The 27,156-nt window shown below is 38.0% G+C and overlaps 1 protein-coding gene across 2 annotated transcripts in view; it reads right to left on the bottom strand.

Annotated features, from left to right (window-relative positions):
• The window catches only part of NELL1 (neural EGFL like 1), an 874,275-nt gene that overhangs the window by 589,096 nt on the left and 258,023 nt on the right, over positions 1-27,156 (bottom strand). For both annotated transcript variants that reach the window (XM_032240986.1, XM_032240987.1), the window contains exon 12: positions 20,198-20,326. In XM_032240986.1, the coding sequence (XP_032096877.1) occupies positions 20,198-20,326 (129 nt within the window). The remainder of the gene's footprint in view (positions 1-20,197; positions 20,327-27,156) is intronic.

The raw sequence follows: 27,156 nt of genomic DNA, 5'->3' as shown, positions 1-27,156 counted from the left end.
CTGTGACCATTAAATAAAATGATATATGTAAATGCACCTAAAACAACGTCTGCTGTGTAAGAGGGATTCAGGAAACAATAAACTACTTCCTCCTTTGTAGTCCTAGTACCTAGCATAGTAGCTGAGAACAAGAGATGCTCAATAAACTCAGAGAAAAAAGGGAAAGGAAGAAAAATTAACTTTTCAAAATGGTAAAAAACTTTAGTGATTCAAATATGTCTACTTTGAGTCATTGAATATTTAGAAAAATGCATTCTGACCAATGTACCATGTATAATACTAAGTGCTGGAGATGCAACAGTGAATAAGATTTCATCTCTGACCTTAAGAAGATCCCATTCTTCCTTTGTTGTGTGACACTTCAGGGAGAAAAGCCAAAATGATAAATGGGGCACAGAAATAACCTCCAAAACTGTACCCTGGAGCACACACAACTACAGGCAAGAAGCCTCAACCTGGCCATGCACATCTAACACTGTAAATGCAGAGGCTCAGAAGCAATGCCTACGGTTAGCCTGGTGGTCCCATAAGTATTCTTAGTCTCCAAGCAGAAATTCAACAATGAACACGGCCTGTCACTCTAAGGCCAAAAAGAAGATTCAAGAATTTAAAGATTTCAACAACAAAGGGGGAATTAAAGAATTCTAAGATTTTCTCCTCAGATCATCAAAAATTCCAATTAGCCAGAATAAGCTATTCTCTGAGCACATCATTCAACAGTTTGAACACGTTTTCCACTATTTCCAACTTTACGATGCCTGCTTTAAAGCAGGCGTTATTTCAGAGCACAGATTATTTCATTCCTTTGGGAACATCACAAAACATGCTATTTACATGGAAGATAGCATGGGTAGGCCCAGTAGCACAATTTATTCTAACATAAAAGACACATATGTGCACGCACATGTGCACACGCACACACACACACACACACACACAAAAACACAAACACATTGACACATTTTCCATTCAGGAAGAGTTTAATTTATAGTTCTTCAAGGTTTTAGCAGTTCAGGTTTCCTTTTATGGTAACATGGTAACCAAACATGGTTTGTTCTTCCATTTCTGAAAGAAAGCCACAGATTTATTATGTTCAGCTCCTTACTAAATGAACTGAAGGAAGATGTATAAAGCAAATAAATGGAAATATTTACAGTTTCTTTTTCATGGCAGCTAAAAATTATGGAAAAACTCTTTGACCTTTCAAGAGAAGAATATAGTTCAGTCAACCAAAAACTAAGTGCAGCTAAGAGCTTTCCAATTAATCCTTTAATTTAAATCCTTTGTCTTTCTCTAGTAAATATGCTGGGGGGCCTGCAGAATCCCATCCATTCATTTTCAAGTGTAACTACCTGTGGCCATTGCAAACAGCATGTCCCATCACACTAAGCACTAAGCATCAGTAATGTTGATAATAATTAGAAAAGGAAGGAATTGGAAGATTAGAAAAAGAGGGGAACTAGAGCAGACAGTTACGTCAGAGAAGCTGATTTTGTGGGTAAGCTGAAAAGAAGGAAAAGAAGCTAAGGCAGAGCACTCCTGCATCTTGAAGGGAGATGGAAGGGAATGAGAATCCGAAAGTTGCTAAGGACAGGGCCGGGTCAAGTATTCTGCTAAATTCTATCCTGAAGTTCTCCATAGGGGAGAAATTTGGAAGGGGATTGAGGAAGCACACCTGAATCTACGCTGACCTAAAATTGTAAAATAAAAGTTGCCCAAACTGTCTTCTATCTAAGGTACACAAACTGTGTTCCCTCAGGACCCATAAAAAGAGTAAATATAAATAGGCAAAATACCCATTTAGACTCTGATATTTGGTCTTCATTGTGTTTTGTTGTTTTTTTGTTTTTTTTCATGAAGACAAATACAATCTTGGATTAGGATTGAAGGCATGCCATTAACAGCATAAACTTGGGTAAATCATTAATCCTCTTAGAGCCGTGGTTTATGGGGATAATAGTAATACCTAGCTGCACAGTGACTATCGTAGAGTACATGCTGAGGAAATATTCACTGTCAACAACAGCAACACCATCATCTTTTATCAACCACGACTGAATTAGAACAAGAGAAATGAGATGGTTTTTTTTTTTTTTTTGGAGATGGTTTTCTATAGAAACAGCTGGATTCAGTATAAAAAGATAGAAGTATAAGTACATATGAGCCTGAATTCTCTCTTACAAAGATGAGAACTAGAATTGTAGATTCAGAGCTCTAACTCCACTACTTAACTCTCTAGGTGACCTCAGGGTGAGTCTCAATTCCCTCTTACAAAGATGATAACTAGGATTGCAGAATCAAAGCTCTAACTCTACTACTTAACTGACTAGGTGACCTCAGGCAAGTCTCTGAACTTTTCTTAGCCTCAGTTTCCTCACATGTAAAATGAGAATAACAATATTTTATTGGAGTATAATATGAAAAACCATGTCAGGTACTTAGAATATAAATATGCAAAATGCACTAATAAATATTAGCAGCAACAATAACTAGGATTTATTTATTCATTTATGCACTCAACAATTATTTACCAAGCAGCTGCTATGTGCCAGGCTAGGCTGGATATTAGAAAGTCAACAGTGAATGAAGCAGACAAAAGTCTCTGACATCTTGGAGCCTGTTCTCCATGCTAATAAGAGTGCCTTGTTCACTTAAGTATTTATTTAATAATTTGAGTATGTTTTAAGAGAGGACAGCATGAAGAGTCCTAAACCTGGATTAAGATTTAATTTGGCTGCGTTTAAGACCTGGCTCTGAATCTTGGGAATGTCACTTTACCTCTCTGGGGCCTAGTTTCCTCATCTATAAAATACTCTATGAAAAAAAAAATTCTATTATAAGAGTTGATAGAATGTTAAGGAAACAATATATATAAAAGCACTTTATAAATTAACATGCCTTATACAAATATTTGCTATTGTTATGCTTATCCTAGCTACACACATGTTTAACGGCCATATATTCAGGAACATCATACCCAAACTTCACTCAAAGAGGGAAAGCAAAATGATGAACCATTCTCTTAATTATGATTGAAAAATTAAATAAATTTGTGTATAGGTTGCATAAATTATGGAAGAGAAACAACAGGTTTTTGTAGGAGTTTGCATTAAAGAAAACTTAAACTTTTATAACTAAGTATAGTTACCATTAAAAAAACTCCTGGCATTTGTAATATAAATATACAGAGGTTTTTAGGAATCTCCAGATTTATAAATATTACTATAAAGTTTATAATTTATAAATATTACTATAAAGCTTATAATTATGTAGTAAACACCACTAAGGACCATTTTTGAAAATATGTTCCACAGAATTCTAGTTTTATGGAATGGTAATAAGTTTCATATGTGGATTACAATGATTCCATGTACAAGTAAGTTAAAGCTAGGTTAAACACAGTTTCCAGTAAGATTCTCAAAGCCATTATATGCAAGTTTGATATGTGGAATGTAAAATGTTCTAAACATATTTGAACAAGGAAACATTTTCCCTCTCATGAAAAATTGAATAACCTTTAAGAAATTTAAGTAAACACAACTGAAACATTTAAGTTACCCCTCTGAATTTTCAACAAGAGGTATTCAATACTTAGCGACAGTGGAGAACCACAAGCCCAAAACTAGGTTGGGATATAGACATCAAATGGTCTGCTTGTCACTCAGTAGCCAGTTAAATTCTGCTTGTGTTTTGGCCAATTATTACATGTCATGGGCACTCATTGTCTATGCTAAAATTTATTACAGATTATGTTCAAAAGTCAAAATAAAAAATCCAACCTGAACATTACATGTATATATACACATATATGTACATATATACACATGTATTGCATATATATATATAATATATTGAACATATATCTATATCCATGAAGAATAAGAAATATCCATTTTGAAGCTATACTAGAACTAATCATACAATAAGCAGTGGATTTCAGTTGTATTCTCAGTGAGGGGCAAGCTGTTACCACTGGATTGGGGAAGAAGAATGGGTGATATACATTCAGATATGTTTAAGAACACAAAAAGGAAGCCCCAGCCAGGTGCGACAGTTCACGCCTGTAATCCCAGCACTTTGGGAGGCTGAGGAAGGTGGATCACTTGAGGTCAGGAGTTCAAAACCAGCCTGGCCAACATGGTGAAACCCTGTCTCTACCAAAAATATAAAAATTAGCAGGGAGCCTGGAATCCTAGCTACTCAGGAGGCTGAGGCAGGAAAATTGCTTGAACCTGGGAGGTGGAGGTTGCAGTGAGCTGAGATGATGCCACTGCATTCCGGCATGGGTAACAGAGCAAGACTCTGTCTGGAAAGAAAAAGAAAAAGAAAAGCCCGATTTTTATCATCTATGGAAATAATGTTAATGAACAACAGTGAATAATCATTCACTAAAAATGAGTTGCAATTTGTCAAAGTGGATTTAGAAAAAAAAAATCCACTTTCTGGAAGTAGATTGAGATATCAGGTATATAGTAAGTACTTATCCTTTTAAAATTTATGCATTTCAAACCTAAGCAGATTCCCTTTGACTGCCTATACCCCAGACCAATAGAGATACTGAAGCCTTTGGTGTAAGAGAAATCGCCCAGTATTCTATAGATTCCCAGAAGAGCAGCCCAGAAGGGAGAGCTAACTAAAGATTTTTGAGGATCCTGAGAATTGCTATTCATCATAGCTTGTCTGCAGTTGTGAAAGGATGCTGCTTACCATCCCTATAAAAAATGCTGAGTTGGTATATCAGAAAGACAAATTCAGAGGAAATATTATTTCTGTGAAAAAAAATTACCAAAGTCTAGAACTGGAGAAAATGAACAACCAACAAAATGTATCTTGGCCAAAAAAAAGGGGGAAGGGAGACAGCAGGAATCAATTGAAGTTGTTTTTCCTCTGGATCATTCTATAGGGCCATAAAGTATTTTTGATGTCAGCAGGCCTGAGATTAAATTCTGACTGTCATATACCGTGTGATGAGCCTTGGTTTATTTATTGACCAATTAGAGACAGGATTGAGCAAGATGGCAAGTATTAAGACCTGATTAGCACAATGCCTGACAAAATGTTAGTTTTCTTTTTCACCCAGAAAAGCTTATTAAACTCCTGGAAGTGTCCCACATCAAACCACCAACTGTTCCTTTATTCAATGGATACTTACTGAGCACCTGCTCTGTTCCAGGAACTGTCCATGGTGCTAGGAATAAAGCAATCAGCATAACAGGCAACAATCCCAGTCTTCATAAGGCTTACATTCTGGTACTTATAAAGAGAATGCTCATTTCCATTCCTTCCTCCCAAAACTTAAACAAGTAAACTCATTCCTTTTTCAATCAAATACAACACATGACTTCACACAATGCTGGAACCATCAACATGTGAACTATAATCTATCTGACAAACCAAGTTTTTTTAGCTGGGTTCACAAAGTTCCCATTAGAATTTTGAGGAGCCAGGTGTCAGCACCAAAAGACAAAATTCAGCATTCAGCAGCAGCAGGAAAAGTGATAAAGATCCAGAAATGAATGGGAAAAAGTCCCTGAATCTCTGTAGCAGCTCCTTAGAAACTGTTAGCTAGCACTGGGCTTTCTGTAAATCCTTTCAATCCTAAAAGGAGGAACGAAAGTTTCTTATAAAGATGTGCAAGCTGTAACTGGAACACATTTCAAGGTGGCTTTTTCCACCTTGAAATTGGAAAGAAATTAACAAGATTTATCTATGAGATGTCAAACGTCTTAGTGGAAAAAATACGTAGAGCAATGAAGTTTATCCATGGAATCACATCCTCCTACCTTCATCTATTCATTGGTTCATTCAGAAAGTAACTAGCATATTCCAGGTGCTAGACTTGGGATATAAAGATGAATCAGAAACAGCTCTGGCCTTTGAATAGCTCTTAACCTAAAAAATATGTTTAAAAAGTAATGAAGATTCTGTTTGATAGGCATTCTAATAAGGTTTGAATGAAGTGCTGCTAGGACCCAGAGGAGGGAGCCTCAAAATCAACCATTAGAGTTTGATATGATAAAGATGAAATAGTCAGAGAACTGATTCTAAAGTCACTCTTCATACAATAGCCAATCTAGTCCTCACACCCAAACAATCAATCTTGTGGGTTTCACCTCCTGCTCACTTTTTCCATATCCACCATTGCATCTTGTCTGGACTGCTGCAGCAGACTAACAACTGATGTCCCTGATTGGCTGCTACCTTCTATCCTCCACTGAAGCCAGAATGATTTTTCATAAATAAAAACTGGGTCTTATCGCCTCTTTTAAAATTTCATCAACACCATCTCTGCCTACCGAATCCAAATTTCGTAAGGCCTACAATGCCTCCCAATTCTTTTTCTCTGTGTGCTCACCACTCTCACCACACTGAGCTCCAAACACACTAAATGTTCTTTTCCTTTTTGGTACCTCCAGATTTTCAGTCACACTGCTCCCAATTCTTACATCAATCTCCTCTCTCTCTCTAGTTTCTAGTTCAATGTTATCCTATGGTCTCAGTGTGAATTTCCTACACCACCTCACACTTCCCCGTCAAACATTCTGCATTCATCATAGTCACTGTAGTCCCGACCCTTCAAACTGCACCCTCCCTGGCTCTTGCATGGTGCCTTTACTGCTAACTCCAAGAATTAGCCCTTCCCTTCCTCACTACACATTGATACACATTCTGAACCATAAATTTTAGGACTTACTTATACCTCATTGAGCATTTATTATATTCAAATTTAACTAACAATATGATCCTATTGTGTGATGGATTCTGTCTTAGATCTTTCCATTGCCCTTAGTTCTTATAGCAATTCTTTTTTATTTTATTTTTACCTTTTATTTTACTTTAAGTTCCAGGACATATGTGAAGGATGTGTAGGTTTGTTACATAGGTATACATGTGCCATGGTGGTTTGCTGCACCTATCAACCCATCATCTAGGTTTTAAACTTCACATACATTAGGTATTTGTCCTAATGTTCTTCCTCCCCTTCCCCCCCAACTCCCAACAGTCCCCAGTGTCTGTTATTCCCCTCCCTGTGTCCATGTGTTCTCATTGTTCAACTCCCACTTATGAGTGAGATCATGTGGTGTTTGATTGTCTGTTCTTATGTTAGTTTGCTGAGAATGATGTCTTCCAGCTTCATCCATGTCCCTGCAAAGAACATATTCTCATTCTGTTGTACGGCTGCATAGTAGTAAATGGTGCATATGTGCCACATTTTCTTTATGGCAATTATTTAAAAGGACAACTGAGATAAGTATTAGCACACTCATTTTACAAAGAGAAAATGAAGAGAGATGAAGTTCCCTGCTTAACTTCACAAAACAATGATAAAGCCAGGATTTCTAAGCTAGGCACATCAAATCAAAGTCTAAACTTTCCACTAGACCTGTATTATTATTCTCTAATTGTTTACCCAAGCAAGCTTCACCAGGAAGCTGAGTCACAGCAGGCACTAACATATGAGCTGCAATAACCAGGGTGTAATAAAAACTGAGTGAGTTCAATTCTTCTCATTTGTGTCTGGATATTAGGTTTCTTGGAGATAGTTGAAAGGTATTATTTTTAAATAACCAAAAATGTTTAAAGCGACTACATTTCTATTTCCATTTAAAGCTCTAAAACTTGGACTTGTCCCCGAAAATCAGGGATGTTTCTCCCTTCTGTTTTTTTTCTTCTTTTCCTTCTTTTTGCTACATAAAAATGCTAAGTACTATAAATAACATAATTTATACATAATGTCTTTCAAGGAGATATGCTAAAGTCCTAAAATATTATTAAGTGAGCCAAAAAATGTCTCAGTGTGATTTTTAAGGTGGCGATATCACTAAAAAAATAATGTAAGGCCGTACACACAGCCTTGGCCTCTGGGCACCATCCAGCCCCAAGCAGACTAAGATAGGTACCCTGGAAAAATGCCGGGTATCTGAATTATCAGAGGGAAGTCATGATTGACAATCAGATGCAGCACAACTAAGAGTTTGGAGACAGACACCAAGCAAGGCCATGCAAGTTCATCCTGGTGATCTCAGCGATGCTTTATCTCCTTCTTACCCAACATAGCCATGTCTGAACACTCATCAAGAAAACAACTATTAACAGGATGAGATGAAAATGAGCATAAATAAATGTTCTAATTTGTTTCCATAACCCAGTGGATCCAGTTTTGCACCCACTGTGATATCGACATCCTATGTGTATATATACTGGCCTACAAAAAAAAAAAAAAAAAAAAAAAGGAAACTTCTTAGCACATTCGCAATGCTTTTTACCATCCAACTATCAACTATATTTTTATTCTTATCTTCTACCAAAATCCTCATGGTCCAGCCATGTCGAACTTCCCACTTTGAGCTTTTGTATTTGCTGATCCACTTACTGAGAATGGCCTTCCTGCATACCTCCTCTTGCAGAACATCTCATTCTTAAGGACTCAGTTTAGATGTCACTTCCTCTGGGCAGCCTGTGCAGACTCCTATTGGCAGAATGCATTGCTCTCACCATTGTACTCCTATAACACCATTTAAATCCTAGGATGGAATGAATCCTATTGTAATTTTCTTATCTGACACAAGGGTCTTTCCTCCTTTTTAAACTGTAATCTTCTTAAGGATACAATCTATGGCTTAATCATCTTTGGATTACTGGAAGCCAATACAAGAGCCAGCCACAGTAGATGGCCACTTAATTTTCACTTAAAGAAGGAGACAAGATTCTGGGCCTGACCCTTTCCTTTCTGCCTTTGGTAAGGCTGCAGTGTACAACCTTGCAGACTTTACACTGCATAATTCCAGCAGCTTCTGCTCACCTAGATTACTACATAAATGATGCACCATAGAGTTGTACAACACAGAAGCCCTACTTTTTTATTTTTTTGAGACAGAGTTTCACTCTTGTTGCCCAGGTTGGAGTGCAATGGCACGATCTCAGCTCACCACAACCTCTGTCTCCTGGGTTCAAGTGATTCTCCTGCCTCAGCCTCTCAAATAGCTGGGATTACAGGCATACGCCACCATGCCCAGCTAATTTTGTATTTTTAGTAGAGACAGGGTTTCTTCATGTTGGTCAGGCTGGTCTTGAACTCCCAACCTCAGGTGATCCGCCCACCTTGGCCTCCAAAAGTGCTGTGATTACAGTCATAAGCCACCACACCCAGCCCAATTTTATAAAGCCCGTAATGGTTCCAGGCAAACGATGGCTCAATATACATGTTGGTAGATATATCTCTATGTTCAGTGGATGGATGGATGGACAGACAGATAGATGGATAGACAGACAGACATATTAGATATTTATATGTACTACGAAGATCTAAAGACCTGTGTTCTAGTGTTTTAGAACAAACACTGTCAATGATGAAAATAGCATTTATTGTTGGTATAATGATGCATGATAGTATCATTATAATTATAAATAATGTTACAGTACATAGCCATGCTGCTTTAGCTTTTGCAAAATGCTTTCACATTCAATATGTTCTTTAACTTTCACAAACAATTGGAAAACTAAGGCCTTCATTTTGGCCTTGTTGAAAAGTCCCGTCTAGATCATAAAAGAAACCAAAGCACAGAATTGGGTGTCTCTCCAATGTTACCCAGCTGCTAAATGGTAAAGTCAGGATCAATCAAGATCTTCTTATCCTTATTTCAATGTTTGTTTTGTTTTTTACTACATCACTTCCCTGGGAGTTCTCAGGGGAAAAAATGGAGGGAAGAAAAAGAAAGCAGAAATATTCGAGGATAGTTGACCACCAAGACAAACTCACAGGCAGAGAAAATCTGCTTAGTTCTCTAAGCGTTCTCTCTTCCATGTTCACATTACTCTAATTTTTACTTACTTTTGCTATACTGCTTGGAATTTAATGGTTTGGAGACTTTCTTAATTAGCAAGCATCCTCTTTAAAGAAGACATTTACCTCTGGTAACTTTAGCTGGATATCAATCATTTATAAATGTGTGTAAACCTGTTCCATGAATTGCTTTCTTTCTAGCATAAAACTCAGAACAATACCAGGTGGGAAACTGTGAATTTTGCTTGGAAAGAAAGGAGATGGGTCACCTTGGGACATGAGGAATACTGAGGATAGAACAAATCCAAATGAAGTAATACAGTAGGGGCCACAGGGAAGCCTGGAGATAATGCAACAAGAAAGTGAAAGGCAATGGTTAAATCCTATCTGCTTTCCAAATGAACAAGCTTCAACACAATCAGCTGAAGCCAGAGCTCATATATGAGAAAAAGGAAATAAAAAGTTAAAAACTTATATTAATGAGGAGGTTTTTTTTCATTTAATAACTGGAAAAGCTGACAAGATCAGAAAGCCACTCACCAAAACAGATATTTTCCCCCCTCCTGGGCACACAGCTAGATGACATTTACCAATCTCTCTTGCAGTGAGATATAGCCAGCATCTGAGTTATGGCCAGTGAAATGTGATCAGCCCTGGCCCAAAAAAACCTCCAACTGGTAACCTTCCATTCTTTTCTCCTTCCCTGGTGATGCTGGAGGCACATACTGCACATGATAGAACCAAAGGAGGAAAGAAGCCTGGGTCCCTGAATCACAGTTTTGAGGGGAGCCACGTGTTAACCAGGTACATCCTTTTGAAAATCTATAGAAAATCTACTTTCTATAGGCAGCTGATAAAAACAATTTTTTGAAAAATCAATATTTGTTATCAAAATGAAGGGACAGCTACCCTCTTGCCATGTAGTGAAGGAAAGGCATTCTGTAGCAAATAATGGCAGCGATATTTATAAGGAATAACAGGCAGTGTTTCAGTATTACATGAACTGAGTATTAGCAAAAATGAGCAGAAGCAGTCCCTGACCTACAGACTCTGTACTTTAAAAAGCAGCCCTTGCGCAATGCTAGTAAGAAAAACTTGACATAAGAAGAAAATAGTGTCAGACACCTTACACTAAAATTAACTCCAGATGGATTAAAGACTTAAACATAAGACCTAACACCATAAAAACCCTAGAAGAAAATCTAGGCAAAACCATTCAGGACATAGGCGTAGGCAAGGACTTCATGACCAAAACACCAATAGCATTGGCAACAAAAGCCAAAATAGACAAATGGGACCTAATCAAACTCCACAGCTTCTGCATGGCAAAATAAACAGTCATTAGAGTGAATCGGCAACCAACAGATTGGGAAAAAATTTTTGCAGTTTACCCATCTGACAAAGGGCTGATATCCAGAATTTACAAAGAACTAAAACAGATTTACAAGAAAAAACTAACAAGCCCATTCAAAAGTGGGCAAAGGATATGAACAGACACTTTACAAAAGAAGATATACATGAGGCCAACAAGCATAGGAAAAAATGCTCATCATCAGTGGTCATCAGAGAAATGCAAATCAAAACTACATTGAGATGCCATCTCACGTCAATTAGAATGGCGATCATTAAAAATTCTGGAGACAACAGATGCTGGAGAGGATGTGGAGAAATAGGAACAGTTTTACACTATTGGTCGGAGTGTAAATTAGTTCAACCATTGTGGAAGACAGTGTGGCGATTCCTCAAGGACCTAGAAATAGAAATTCCATTTGACCCAGCAATCCCGTTACTGAGTATATATCCAAAGGATTATAAATCGTTCTACTATAAGGACACGTGCATACGAATGTTCATTGCAGCACTGTTTACAATAGCAAAGACCTGGAAACAACCCAAATGCCCATCGATGATAGACTGGACAGGGAAAATGTAGCACATATACACCATGGAATATTATACAGCCATAAAAAACGATGAGTTCGTGTCCTTTGTAGGGACATGGATGAACCTGGAAAGCACCATTCTCAGCAAACTGACACAAGAGCAGAAAATCAAACACCACATGTTCTCACTCATAGGCAGGTGTTGAACAATGAGAACACATGGACACAGAGAGGGGAGCACTACACACTGGGGTCTTTTGGGGGGAAATGGGGGAGGGACAGCAGGGGGAGGGGAGTTGGGGAGAGATAGCATGGGGAGAAGTGCTAGATGTGGGTGATGGGGAGGAAGGCAGCAGATCACACTGCCACATGTGTGCCTATGCAACAATCTTGCATGTTCTTCACATGTACCCCAAAACCTAAAATTCAATAAAATTAAAATTAAAAAAAAAAAAGAGAAAGAAAATAGTGTCAGAGACAGAAAGGCACTTTCTTCCTTCATTCCTTTCTTTAAGCAAATATGTTTCTATGTCTATAATTATCATGCACTATTTTAGGTGGTAGAGATAGTGAATAAAATAAAATTGCTGCCCTCATGCAGTTTATATTCCAAAGGGGTTAAGTCAGGTGGTAAGTCTTTAAACATAAAAACACAAGTAAGAAAACAATACAATTTTAGAAAAAAAATGCCATAAAGAAAATAAATTAAATCAAATTCAAATGGTATCAAGAGTAACTGAGGATAGCACAGCTAATTTAATCAGCATGGTTAGGAGAGATCTTTCTAAAGATATGACATTTGAACTACATATTAAACAATGCCTAGAAAGTAGATTTGCAAAGATCTGAGTGAAGGGCCTCCCAGGGTGAGGAAAGAACTACTGCACTATTGGAGGGATACAAAGAATTCCAGTGTGATGGGAGAAGACTGAACATTGAAGAGAGCAAAACAAGATGAATCTGGAGAAGTAGACATGTTCCAGTTCATATAGCGCCTGACACGGGACCAAGTTTGGGTATTATTCTAAGAGGCATGGGAGCTATGAGACAAATTTCAACAGGAGAGTAGCATAATCTGCTTACACTTTTAAAAGGCTCACTTTAAAGATGTTTCAAGATATACTATGGTGGGCAAGAGTGGATGCTACTGGGATCACTAGTGAAAAGATAAAGAAGCTTGGACTAGGGTGGTAGTGGTGAAGATAGCAAAACATGAGTAAATTTGTGATTCAGTTTGGAGGTAAAGCTAACAAAACTTTCTGATGTAGCAAATGTTGGGGATAAAGAAAAGAGTGGAATCAAGGATGATGTCTATGTCTTATGACCTGAGCAACTGGGTGGATATACCCTTACCTGAAATTGAGAGAAAAGCACCTGGTTCTCTGTTTTCAAGACCCTGGAACTCAGGAGATCTTTGTAGTATTTAGTTCAACTACATGATGAGTTAACTGGACTACTATGAACTAGACTGAAAACCTAATCAATGCCTACAACATTTTTGTCCCAAAGAAATAACTAAAAATTCTACACATATCTTGCAAATGAATTTTTGAAGCATGATGCATGGTAAAAATAATTATAATAAAACAAAAAAAAAAAAAAGTGCTATTTTAACTTCCATCCTGGCCATTGCCCCAGCTGGTGTGACTGGGGCTCATTCCTAAGGACAGTGTTAGGAATTTACTTCTTCTTTTATCCTAAGTGCAATAACCAGGATTTGAATTTGAACTTTCTTTTTCTTTGTGTTATAATTTCAAGAAGAAAATCATGTGGGGGTAGTGGCAGGGGGCTGGGAGGTGGTGGTTAAGGTTTCAAATGGGTGGGAGAGCAGGAAGAGATGCTTTTGCTAAGTAGCCTAGGAAATAAAGAAGCAGAGGCAGAGAAAAGCCAAGCCCAGAAACAAGGCTCATCTGCATATGCTGCTGGGAGGAAGGTGACATGCAGCTTGTCCTGAACAAAGAAAAAGCTAGGAATCTCTATGCCTTGGAAAGGGGAGGTGGGAATTGACAGATACCTGGGTACTGGAAGATCTCTCCATTAGCGAGGCAGGCTAATGAGAAACAGAAAAAAAAAAAAAAAAAAAAGATACCCCAAGGTATTCTTATTCCAAGCATTCTGAAGCCCCAGACATAAATGGGAGCAGCAGCTAAGGATTAAGGTTTTGCTGACAATGACTAATCAGAAGAGGCTTTTGATCCCTGCTATGGTTTGAATGTTTGTCCCTTCCAAAATTCATGTTGAAATTTAGTCACCATTGTAATAACATTAAGAAATGGACCTTTAAGAGGTAATGAGGCCATGATGGCTCTGCCCTCATATAGCTGGGCATGGTGGTGCGTGCCTGTAATCCCAGCTACTCGGGAGGCTGAGGCAGGAGAATTGCCTGAACCCAGGAGGCAGAGGTTGCGGTGAGCCGAGATCGCGCCATTGCACTCCAGCCTGGGTAACATGAGTGAAACTCCATCTCAAAAAAAAAAAAAAGGCCAATTCTGGCCCCCTCTTGCCCACTTCTTGCTCTTCTGCCTCCCACCTGTAATGATGAATCAAAAGGGCCCTCTCCAGATGCTGGCATCTTGACTTTGGACTTCTTAGCCTCCAGCACTATGAGAAAATAAATTTCCATTCTTCGTAAATTACCCAGCCTCAGGTGTTCCGTTACAGCGGCATGAATGAACTAAAGCAATGCTTTGCTGTCCAAAACAGAGCTTTAGGAGACCGAAGCCCACGCTTGGGAATAAACTGGGCTACATAGATCATGATGTTCACACATTTTATAAAATGCAAAATATTTAAATGCAAAAAATATAAGAAAAAAGTTACCTCGATATTGGATAATTAAAAGTGTAATTAAGCAAACCAGCCCATTTCTCCTACACAATCTCTTAATTAAGAATTTGCAGGGTCTTGTTTCTATAGAAGTGCATTCACACTAGTCTCTGTGTCTAATAAATATCTACCCTGTTAGCTACTCTGTGTGCTGCTTTCTGTTTGAACTCTAATCTCTCTACCACTTTCCCAGCCTCTTACCATTCTCAGGGTCAGACCCTTCACCACCACCTCCAATCATATGAAAGAAGTCATAAATCACCTTGCTAATTAGTTGCTCTGTTTCAGACATGTCAGTTTTGTTACATGAAATTATTAAATTCATACCAATACAAGTCATTTTTTTCCAAAATATTCCTTGAATACAACGCCACTTGTGTTTTTCCAAGGACAGAATGAGCTTGTCTCTATACGTTATTATGCTTGGTGCCCCACTGCTAACAATATGCTCCTGGAAGAATTCATGAAACCTAGTCCTTCCATCTAATTGTATTCTCCTCTGCTACCCGCCAATTTTCTCAAAAAGTCTGGTCTCTTTTTCAATGTATTGGTCTCAGTGAGCACACATTCCTGCAATTCCAAGAAAGATCCTCATAAACATTAATGAGATAAGTAAATAATAATAGTAATAATAGCTGTGATCTACTCAATATTTAGTGAATACCAGACAATTTGCTAAATTTCTGACATGCATTGTTTCATTATCATCTTAATTGGGAAATCCAGTTACCATGTGGAATTTGGCATAACAAAACACTAATTTATAACTTGTGGTCTGTAAAAAATCTGTTGCTTGGCAGCAGTGGCAGAGCAAACTCCTGATGACTCAACAATTTGTACTTCGGTAACTCTCAGTCCTCGCTCTATTAAAAACTGCTTACCGTGTGAGCACTGAACTTTTGTATCCTTCTGAACCCATAAGAGTTGGCTCCATTAATTCAGGCAGACCAATGAGTAGGCTTATGCTGTTATCACAGGTAACATAATGTCCCACACCAAATCCTACAAATGTCAGTGGTATACAAGATTATTTCTCACTCATGCCACATATCCATCACCTGTCAGTTGTCACATGGTTCCATGTCATCTTCATTCTGGGGCCTCAGCTAAAGGAGAAGCCCTGACCTGGAACATTGCCAGTTTTTGTTTCAGAGAGAAAAGTGAGTGATATGGAATTCTGCAAAAACTCCTTGAGCTTCTACTCTGAAACTACATGTCATGTCCACTCACATTTCATTAGCCAAACCTGATGTAAGCAAAATCAGGAGGGCGGCCAACATTTTGAACAATAACACAGTATTGGAACAGTGTGGGTTGAAGAAGGAGAGGAAGCAGCATAAGTTAGGCAGAAAGCTCTGGAGTAGAAATAAGTTGAGTATGATCTTTTTACTTCATTTCTCTGAGTCCTAGTGTCTGTACTCATAAAAAAGAGTTAATGTGGCCAATGCTGCAACTTTCTCACAGATGTAAAGTTCAAAAAGTGTAACATATACAAAATGAGTCTGAACAATTAAAAACACTCTGCAAGTAAAAGGTATTATCATTTAATGTTAATTGTAGTGCTTTCCACACCTGACAGATGGCATGATGTGTATGTTATTACATTGTTCTTTATTCTTGTAAGTAACTTTATATTACAGGAAGAAAAAGTTTATAAAACTCTATCTAGGTAGACTCCAAATTCAAGAAGTAAAATCATGAATAGGACCCCTATTGCTATACCTTCCTCAGACACTACTTCTAATGCATCAGAAACTACATAAGACCAACCTGTTGAAAATGTAATTACAAAGGGAAAATGCCTCAGCCAGTAAGATTCCTAAAACACTAAAATCCAACTAGAGCAGTTTTGAACATGGGAGTCAGAAGAGGCAAAATGAAACAGCCTCCTGTGAACTGTATCATATCTGGAGTCAGAAGAGGCAAAATGAAACAGCCTCCTGTGAATTGCTGTATCATAGCTGACAAAATGTCTTATTATCTTCTTCTGATTGGCCAGGAGTTCAGCTATCTTCTCCATGGCAGTCTCTACGACAATCTCTACAGAGCGGGAGCCCTTAACACACCACCTCTCTGCTACTACCTTAGGAAGTCAAGAAAATTGAAAGCCTTTGTACTTCCTTTTCCACTGAGAGCCTGAATGGGCTTTTCAAAATGGCCTGGACAATGTGTGCAATATTTTGCTTTAATTTTCAAGCCAGCTTGTTCATCGTGGCTTTTATAATATAGGTCATTTTCATTCCATTTACTCAGAGTAAAAATAACTTGCCTCAAGCAGCTCATAAGTATTTACTTCTTTCTAGGCTGTGGAGAGACAAGGAATGCAGCCTCGGAGAGGCTCTAGTCCTAGGAGGGCACTTGGCCACCTGTAAGCTTGTCTATCCGGTCACCTAAAAGGGCAATTCTTAGGAGAAAGCTGGGGAAATGGCCTCCATGACCATTTATCTCATTTAACTCATCTAAATGTAACCATAAAAAAATGGTTGCTAAAACCCTATTTTGTTCAGGTAAAGGGCAAAGCTCATTTGGTTTCAAGGAAGACAAACCTCTCTTCCAGTTCCAGGGAATAAACACAGCTAGCCCAAACCAGGCATGGCCATCTCATTCCCTTCTCTCAAACATTGGTCTAGAAGTGTGTGTGTGGTGAAGAGAGAAGTGGTATAACCCAGGACTGAAAAATAAGACAAGGGAAGTCTTCTGTATGTGGTTATGGTGGTAATATGGGTAGAGTGAGGGAATGACTTTCTAGGAAAGACTTTTTTGTTTGTTTGTTTGTTTTGTTTTGTTTTGAGACAGAGTCTCGCTCCGTCGCCGGGCGCCAGACTGGAGTGCAGCAGCGCAATCTTAGCTCACTGCAACCTCCCCTCCTGGGTTCACGCAATTCTCCTGCCTCAGCCTCCTGAGTAGCTGGGATTACAGGCGTGTGCCACCATGCCCAGCTAATTTTTGTATTTTTAGTAGAGATGGGGTTTCACCATGTTGGCCAGGATGGTCTCGATCTCCTGACCTTGTGATCCACCCGCCTTGCCCTCCCAAAGTGCTGGGATTACAGGTGTAAGCCACCGTGCCTGGCCTAGGAAGGACTTTCTTTGAGCATAAAAGGATAGAATCTCACACAGACAAGGTTTTTTAAGCCCTACCCCTTCCTCTCTTCCTTCCTTAAGATGTTGCACTGAGGATATCATGCTTAGAGCTACGGAAGTCATCATGCAATCATGGAAACATAAGCCCAAAGATCAAAGTTCAAATGCTGAAGAAGGCAGAAGGAATGAGATAAAGGCATCTGCTCTAAATGTTGGCATTCACTCTACTGGGTTCTCTGTGCCTCCCAACTGGATGCCCAGTATTTAACCCCTGCTTTAAGCCCTGAGCTTGGTTCTTATACGCTAGGAGGGGTCCAATGTTTAGCCATTTCTCTTTAGGTGCTATCCTTCTCTCCAAGAAATGTCCCCGGGAGCTTGTGGAAAGTCTCCATGACAACATGGAAACAACTGAAGCCCAAGCACATTGCCATTACCCAATAGCAACAGCAAACTGGCCTAGGGCCAGGCTCATACATGGAGCTAAACAGGAGCATGTCCAAGAAAACAGTGATTCAGACCTAAAAACCACTCAACATTATCAAGCAAGGCCTCACAGAGAAAGAACAGGTTGATCTTGCAGATGGCTCCTCATGGAGCCAATCTTTTGTAATAAAAAATTATATCAATGAGAAATGAATCAAACAGTCCCAAACGGCACTAGAACCAGCAGTTTTCGCCCACATTCTTCCAGGTCTCAGTAGAGAAGTGGGGCCAGGAATGAGGGCTATGCTGATTTCAAAAAGGTGTGCCAGTCGTGTAATGAGGACTCACATTGTTTCTGAGGTTCCTTCTATCATTTTTATAACTGTTCAGCATCTATCCCTATACATAAAAAAAGGTAAGAATGTAAATATTTTCGACCATTATGTGGCTTACACAATTTTTCCATAGTAAATAGCGGGAATATTCACATTTTTAATTTTTAAAATTACTTTATTTTTCTGATAGAAAATAGCATAAGGTAAGATCTAGATATAATATTAATATGAAGTATTGAAGTTGATACTCCCATCATCCAAAATTATCAAATAACTAAGATGATATTAAAGTGTAGATGAAGAGGTTCACAAGCAAAGGGACAGTTTCCTTTGCCCAAGTGTCTCCTTAAAACTTTAAATCCATAAAACAAGCCAAAAAAGGGTGAAAAGAAGACAAAACTATTAGTTGGAATACATTGTTAATAACAATTATGGTAGTAACAAAGAAAGTCTTCCAGAAGAAATGAAATAAACAGAAGGTTCCTACAAGTACTGGTCTCTAGTAGTAATAACAGACACCCTCTTGACAACTAGAGGTCTTTGGTCAAAACCAAAAAGTTAAGCAGAGATTAATAATACATAGTCATTCCTGTGTATGTGCAGGGAATTGGTTCTAGGCCCCTGTGCATAACCAAATCTACACATACTCAAATCCCAAAGTAGGCTATGCAGAACCCACCGTATAGGAAAAGGTGGCCTTCCGTGTAGGCAAGTTTTACATCCCATGAATACTGTATTTTTGACTTGTGTTTGCTTGAAAAAAACCCATGTATAAGTGGACATGTAAAGTTTAAACCCAAGTTGTTCACGAATCAACTATAAGATAGCAGAATAGAAAGAAATTTACCTTACTATCATCAGTTAATATTGTCTTTACCTTTAGAACACCTGACCCATTTGAGAACCAAACCACTTAGAGGAAAGTGACCAGGATTTTGTAGCATTCATTGAAGGCAACTACTTAAATCATCTTGGTGCAATATGTTATTAATGATGACAGCAGGAATAATTGGATTAACAGGAACCAGAACAAACAGGAAAACAGCCCAGCTACCACTTTGCTTATTAAAGCTTTTGCAAACTGATGGAAGGGAGCCATGAGGACCTTGGAAATGGATGGCTCAGATATTATGGTACTATACATACAGACCAGGTCAAGCTAACTCCCACCTTTCTGGCATGTTAAAGTAACAGGGATGTGCAATGCTCACCACTAGCAGGTTGCATTGCTGAGCCTGAAAAGAAAAGGTCCTCACTTAAGATGGAGGAGTTGTTTTCTCTAGAGCAGAAATGTGGGTCACTGATGCTTGAGGCCACCATCCCACTGTAATAGCATCAGCCCATGTGCCAAAGTTATGAGTCCTTCCATCACTGTGACTTTTAGTAGAGATTGGGAATTGGCAATGCATGAATCAATCATTAAAAACCTGATCTTGTCAGGTCAAGGAGATAGCAGCTTAGTATGAGTTAATGCCAAAGTATCATTTGAAAACAGAATCCACCATGTACATTTAATTAAATATGAAGATGACAATCTCATCAAATAAGAAAACAGAATATGATATGCCTATGATTGATCTAGTGATTGTTATATACACAGCAGCAGAACATGGGATTTGATATGTCCCTGTTGCCTTTGTTTCTTTGCTGTGTTCCATAATTACTTTCAAAGGTCTTGCTTTCTTATGCTACTAAGCAGTGTGGATAAACCAGGAGAACAGAGAACCCTCAGCAATTGATATTGATTTCTTGTAGGACTGTATAAGGCCAGGGTCAAGTGATAAGTTTTCACTCCTTAACCACATCTACCAGTAATACATGTCTCAGTCAACCTCTCACAGGTGACTTCATTAAATAGCTTACCTTCACAGTAGGCAGAGTCTCCCTGGACAGAGATGTAACCACTCTTGCACTCACAAGTAGCTTTTGTATTCCAGTTTTTGCATTCTGAGTTTTCACCACATTTAGGCCCTTCTGCACAGAAGTTATGACCTAGAAGAAACAAATAAAACTGTACATAAGAAAAGGAGGAAATAAAATAACTCCCCAAAATGAAGTATGTAACATTTTTTATTATATGTCGCTGTGCAGGAAAATATACTTTGACAGTATGCAAGGACAAACTGGATAGGGAAGTGACAGAACAGAAATAGGAAACTTTGGGCTGCCCCAGGCTTCAGAGGCTTTCTCCCACCCATACTCAAATTTGCTAAAGTTGTTTCTACCTGAAGGTTTTTATTTATGCTGATTCTGCATCTTCTTCTCACTACATTCTTACATGACTACTCTTTTTATAATTGTTTTCTTGTAAAATGTATAATACGTAGAAAATAGTACATAAAATTAATACATATGAACATATAAAATAAAATGAATACAACCAAATTATCAAAACTCCTTAATTATAGCTCTGCAATGAATCCCCTTTCAAGCCACTAGAGATAACTATCCTCAATTTTGAGTTAATCACTGCCTTGCAGCTTTTTAGAGTTTTACTACATATTTGTGTTTATGCCTAAACAATATACCATTTCGTTTTGCCCATTTTAAACTTCACATAAGGGAAATCATATTGTACACATCTTCTATGGTGTGCTTTTTTAACAATGTTCTATAGCCATAGGTTTTTGGGGAATAGGTGGTATCTGGTTACATAAGTAAGTTCTTTAGTGGCGATTTGTGAGATTTTGGTACACTCATCGCATGAGCAGTATACACTGAACTCAATTTGTAGTCTTTTATCCCTCACCTCCTTCACTCCTATTTCCCCTAAATCTCTAAAGTCCATTATGTCATTATTATGCCTTTGCATCTTCATAGCTTAACTCCCACTTATGAATGCAAACATATGATGTTTGGTTTTCCATTCCTGAGTTACCTCACTTAGAATAATAGTCTCCACCTCATCCAGGTTGCTGTGAATGCTATTAATCCATTTCTTTTTATTGCTGAGTACTATTCCATCATACACACACACACACACACACACACACACACACACACACACACAATTTTTTTATCCACTCACTGATTGATGGGTATTTGGGTTGGTTCCACATTTTCACAGTTGTAGATTGTGCTGCTATTAACATGCATGTGCAAATATCTTTTTTGTACAATGACTTATCTTCTTCTGGGAAGATACCCAGTGGTAGGACTGCTGAATCAAATTCTACTTTTAGTTCTTTCAGGAATCTCCCCCACTGTTTTCCATAGTGGTTGTACTAGCTTACATTCCCACCAGCAGTGTAGAAGTGCTCCCTGTTCACCACATCCACACCAACATCTTCTTTTTATTATTATTATAGTATTGTGTGCTTTTCTCTATTCATCCATGTGAATGCCTTTAGCATAAGTTCATTCATTCAGCAAAGGATTACGAATATTATATAAACTTAGTTGATAGAGCAGCAGGAGGATCAGCACCAATTTTGAAAGACATTCTAGGGAGTAAAATGCCATCAGACTATGCTTTTAAACACACTGTGAAATGAAAATAATTTGTGTGACTCACTTATTGCAATATTCACTTAACAGCCACAGTCTGGAACTGAACCTAAAATATCTCCAGGGTATGCCTATATTACAAATAAAGCTGCTAAAAACATTCTTAAACATGCTTCCTGGGGTATTTTTTAGCCACATGTTCAACATTTTCTTTACTTAACATTCTTTCTTATTCCCTGCCACTTTTTCCAAGAAATTCTTTTCTTCCTAATGGCCTTTAGAAGTTCCTGTGGTATCTTTTGATAGTGACTGTGCTCAATTTCAATTTGTCTAAATGTGTCTTTAAACTATCCTCATACTTAAAAAATAGTTTTACTTGGTATACAGTTATTTTAGCTCAATATTTTGAAAATGTCATTCCATGTTTTCTGGCTTCTATTACTGCCGTTGAGTCACTTATTAATCTAATAGTCATTCCTTTATATGTGGCAACCCCTTTCTCTGAGGATGATTTTAAGATTTTTTTTTTAATGTGTGTGTTAGGTTAGGTTTTGTTGTCGTTTTAAGACAGTCTCACTCCATTGCCTGGGCTGGAGTGCAGTCGCACAATCACTGTTCTTTGCAGCCTCAACCTCATGGGCTAAAGTGATCCTCCCACCTCAGCCACTGAGTAGCTGGGACTGCCGGTGTATGCCACCAGGTCCAGCTTATTTTTTTTTCTCTCTTTCTTTCTTTTTTTTTTTTTTTTTTTTTGATAGAGGTGAAGTCTCACTATATTGCCCAGGCTGGTCTCAAATTCCTAGGCCCAAGTGATTTCCCTTATCCTCAGCCTTCCAAGTGCTGGGATTACAGACGTGAGCCACCACACATAGTCTAGTTGGGGTATCTTGTCTGTTTTGTATTTTTCAGTTTTAATCTAAGATATTTAAGTACGAATTCATTTGTATTTAGGATTTGGGGGGGATTCCTGAATCTGAAAAATGATGAAATCTTTCATCAGTTTGGAAAATTCTTGGATATTCTCTCTTCAAACATTCTCTCTCCATGTTTTTCTCTATTTTGTGTTTGTGGAATTCCAATTAGATAAATGTTCTTTCTTCCCATCCATGTTATTTAGACTTATTTTCATAACTTCTGTTTCTTTTTCTTTATGCTGAATTCTGTATCATTTCCAAATGTATCTTTCAGTTTATTAAATCTATCTTGGGCTGTGTCATATTCTCCTTCAGTCTCGCATATCATTTTTAATCTCACTTACTGTATTTTTATTTTTAGAATCCTCTCTGATTCTTTTTCAATCTGCTTAGTCAAATTTGATAGTCTCTTATTCTTTTCATTTTTAAATTGCCTTTTAAAAATTCTTTAAACATATTATACATGAATGTTTTACGTTGATAATTCTAATATCTTTAGGCTTTGCGCATCTAATTTTGCCATTTGTTGTTTATGCTGAGTAGCATGCATGAAGGCTTATTTTCTTGTGTTTTGAGTGATTCTTTTATTTTTAAGCTCATACTTTTGGGGATTTAATCTGTGGTAATTATGTGAGGTTTTGGTTTTAAAACTGCATTTCTTCAGAGAGTTCTTGTGTTTCCTTCTGCCAGGTTTCTGAGGGAACTATCAACCCAAGATTACTTTCAACGACATTTTTGACTTAGGGCTTAAAGATTGAGCCACACAGGTGGAATAAAATCTAGCACTAAGCTTTTATAGGAAAGCAAATTTTCTCCTCTAGACCTCCATCTAGAGTCAAGTTTGACAGGCAAGTCTCCTTGTGCAGAGTGGATTTTTCCTAGTTCACCCATTGAGGAATTCACCCTTTAAGGTCCTTGATTTATGTTTCTGATACTAGCCCCAGGTTGTCTCCTGTCAGCTTACGCAGTGTGCGTTAGAAGCCAGATTTTATACCGCCAGAGACTAGAAATTGCACTCAGAGCAAATGCAAATGCCACTGTACTTACTTATTTCAATGGAATCACCCTCTTTCTATATTCTGGTCTCCAGATTTTTTTTCCCCTTACTACCATCTCCACCAAATGTTCCAGAAAGTTATTTCTATATTATACAGCATTTTAGGTTAACTAGAAGAAATAGGTAACATCTACCAAAAAATTTTTGAAGTTCAGATATGATAAAGTATATAAAGATGCTTTATCATCTTTAAATCAGTGCTTTTAGTAAACAATAATTATGCTATATCACAAATGGTGATCTCATAGAAAACAATCGATCTAGAAGTCAGAAGGTCTAATTTACAATGTAGGGTCTTCAGCTAACAAACAGTCTAAATCACTTTGCTTTTCTAGGTATGTATGTGGGAGGTGGATGAAATTAGTAATTTTTAAACTGTGTTCCTCAGAGCCTTAGGCACAGATGAGTTGTTATACAGGGTTCAAGTCCTCTGCCTCTGATACAAATAGAATAGCTATGCTTTCATATTTTTGACATATTGATCTTTTTTTTTTTTTTTTGAGAGGAAGTCTCACTCTGTCACCCAAGCTGGAGTGCAGCAGCATGATCTCGGTTCACTGCAACCTCCGCCTCTCAGGTGCAAGCGATTCTCCTGCCTCAGCCTCCAGAGTAGCTGGGACTACAGGTGCACACGACCATACCTGGCTAATTTTTGTACTTCTAGTAGAGGTGGGGTTTCACTATGTTGGCCAGGCTGGTCTCAAACTCCTGACCTCATAACCCACCCACCTTGGCCTCCCAAAGTGCTGGTATTACAAGTGTGAGCCACCATACCCAGCCCATATTGATCATGTTAATGACAGTTTCTGGCTTAAAAATATGAAAATCCCTCCACTAAAGTCAAGTTAATTTCTTCCCTTGATAACATTCTAGAACTATTTTTCTTTGAAATAAAATTTTAAACCAGCAACATTTGGAGAATTCTTACTCTGAAAGATAATAATATTGTTATTAAATAATAATATAAATTTCATGAATCTATAATAAGCTTGGCATGCTAGATGTTTTAAGCGGGAATAACAATATATACCTTTTAATATGTTGAGAAATGTAAATGGGCTAATCCATGTAAAGCACTTGAAAGAATTTCTTATACCTATTAAAGAGGTTAATAAATGGTGGTCACTATTAATGATGATATTTTTAACAATAATGACTAAAGTTCAAAGTAACTTAATGCTGTTATCCTTGGCTTCAAGATAAAATGCAGAAACTCACAAACCTCTAGGTAGTAAGTGGATATGCCAGGATTCTAAATTAGGTCTGGCTCACTCCAAAGCCCATATGCTTCTCACTATGTCATATATCCTCTCAGATAGCAAAACCTAGTGATGAAAAGTGAAAAACATAGCCACTCCTTGGGACATTAGAGAGTAGATGCATAGCCCTAAATGAGTTACATCCAGCCTCACTATTTAGGACCTGTTAACTGATGACTGCCTCAGTCAAAAATCAGAGCAAGAGTCTAACTTACTGGAAATCTGAAGCCTCTGACAGTTGAGAATATTTCTATAAGAGCTTGAGAGCCTTATAATAACCATTAAAACTAGCAGTGCTTGATGTTTTTCCTACCAAAGGGGTACTCTTAGGCATCACATGTCTCCCTACCAAAGGAAGAGCCTGGACTTCACTTCCCATGTCTCAATTGACCAATAATTTGATTAAATGGTCAGATTCTCCTTCATTAGGCATCCTTTATCATGCATACTCTTTGTCTGTGTTTCTTTTCTCTTTATTTCCAGGAGACTTTAACTGTCCTTTTCTTTCCACATGCATCTGACAGCCTGGAACAAAGCCCCTCAAACACTGCTGATTTTCTAATGCATATGTTTCTATCAAGCATGTGCCATGTCAAATCACGATGCTAGGAGTAGAGTAAATTGTATTTCAAAACCATGAAGGGCCAGTGGAACAAACTGACCTTCATGTCAAATCCACTTTGATTATGCCTAACTTCTTCTCAAAAAAATGTGTTTTTTTTTTTTTAAATTAATGGAGGCCTTTATTCAGGCAATATTCATTCTGTGCCCATTTACCTTTCTGCACAAGTGAGTGAATAGTCATTCATTTGATATTTATGGGGCCTCTACTCTGTGGGCCGCAGCAGCACATAATTATCTGGAGACACTTCAAAGATGTTTAAGTTATTCTCTGCCCACAGGGAAATTACAATCCCTAAGGGGCAATAAACCACATATGGCCTCAATCAAAGCAATCTTTGTTAAGTCACATGTGAGCAGAAAAAAATGTCATAGTGTTTCAGAGAAGTATAAAACACTTGAAGATAATGAGAAACTATGATAAGTAGAAACTTGAGAGGAGCAGGACGCAGATCCTAGTAGAAGAAATGGGATGCCAACCAACGAAGAAGAGAGAAGAGAGGAGGAGGAGGGTGCGGGCGAAGAAGAAGACGAAGGAGGGTAGTAGCAAGTTTAGAGAACTCCAAATAATCTACTACAGGTGGAACAACAGCAACAGTTAACATTTATTGAACACATACTATGTGCTAGGCACTTGGCTGAGTGCTTTACACGCATTGTCCCATTTAATCTCATAACAATTCTGTGAAACTGAATTATTATCCCCATTTTACAGATGTGGCAACTGAAGCTAGAGGAAGGTAGTGCACTTGTGGAAGGTACACAGAGCCGTAGTCTGAGACCAAAGTTCTTCATCACTGTCCTCTTGCACTGTCCTCCTAAGAACAACAAATTTCTAGGCATTCTACAGTTCAAGGGTTAAAGAGGATATCCTGTTTGCATGTGTATAACAGACTAAAATTTAGCTTTCTTCTCAACTCAAAATATGTATATTTTTCTGCCAGGTAATTCTAAATTTTCTTAACAACAAAAGCCTAACTTTAATCACTTCAGCTTCTTTAAGTCAGGGTCTATGTCTCATCCATTTTTCTCAATCAAAACCTTCCCACACAGAGACAGCTGTATGAATGCATGGCTTATAGATGAATGGCCAAATGGACAGGCAGAAGTAGAGGTGGGGAAATTAGCAAGTGAATAAAGAGATCAATAAATCTGTAGGAGCATGCAATGCCCCCTCCTAACCAACTGGAAGGCAAATTTGCCTCAATTGCTAGTCACACATTTTTTTCTCTAAATATTTTTTAAGGTATAATTTACATAATATAAAATGTGCTTATCATAAATATATTTAATGAATTTTTAGTAAATTTACACAGCTGTGCATCCATCACACTAATTCAGTTTTAGAACATTAATATCACCCTACCAGCATTCTTAAAAGCCCACCTCAGCATCTGAGTTGGCTGCTAAGTCATAAATTCTCAAATAATTCTCTACCTTTCAGAATCCTTCTAAAGGCTTTGTCTTTCTTATGTGCCTAAATAACATGACACTTAAGACACACATCTTCCTTTCGTGTATATT

The sequence above is a fragment of the Sapajus apella genome, unplaced genomic scaffold, assembly GCF_009761245.1.
Source record: "Sapajus apella isolate SASKATOON/1434 unplaced genomic scaffold, GSC_monkey_1.0 scaffold47, whole genome shotgun sequence".
NCBI classification, from domain to species: domain Eukaryota; kingdom Metazoa; phylum Chordata; class Mammalia; order Primates; family Cebidae; genus Sapajus; species Sapajus apella.
This window is presented reverse-complemented; position numbering and strand designations above follow the sequence as displayed.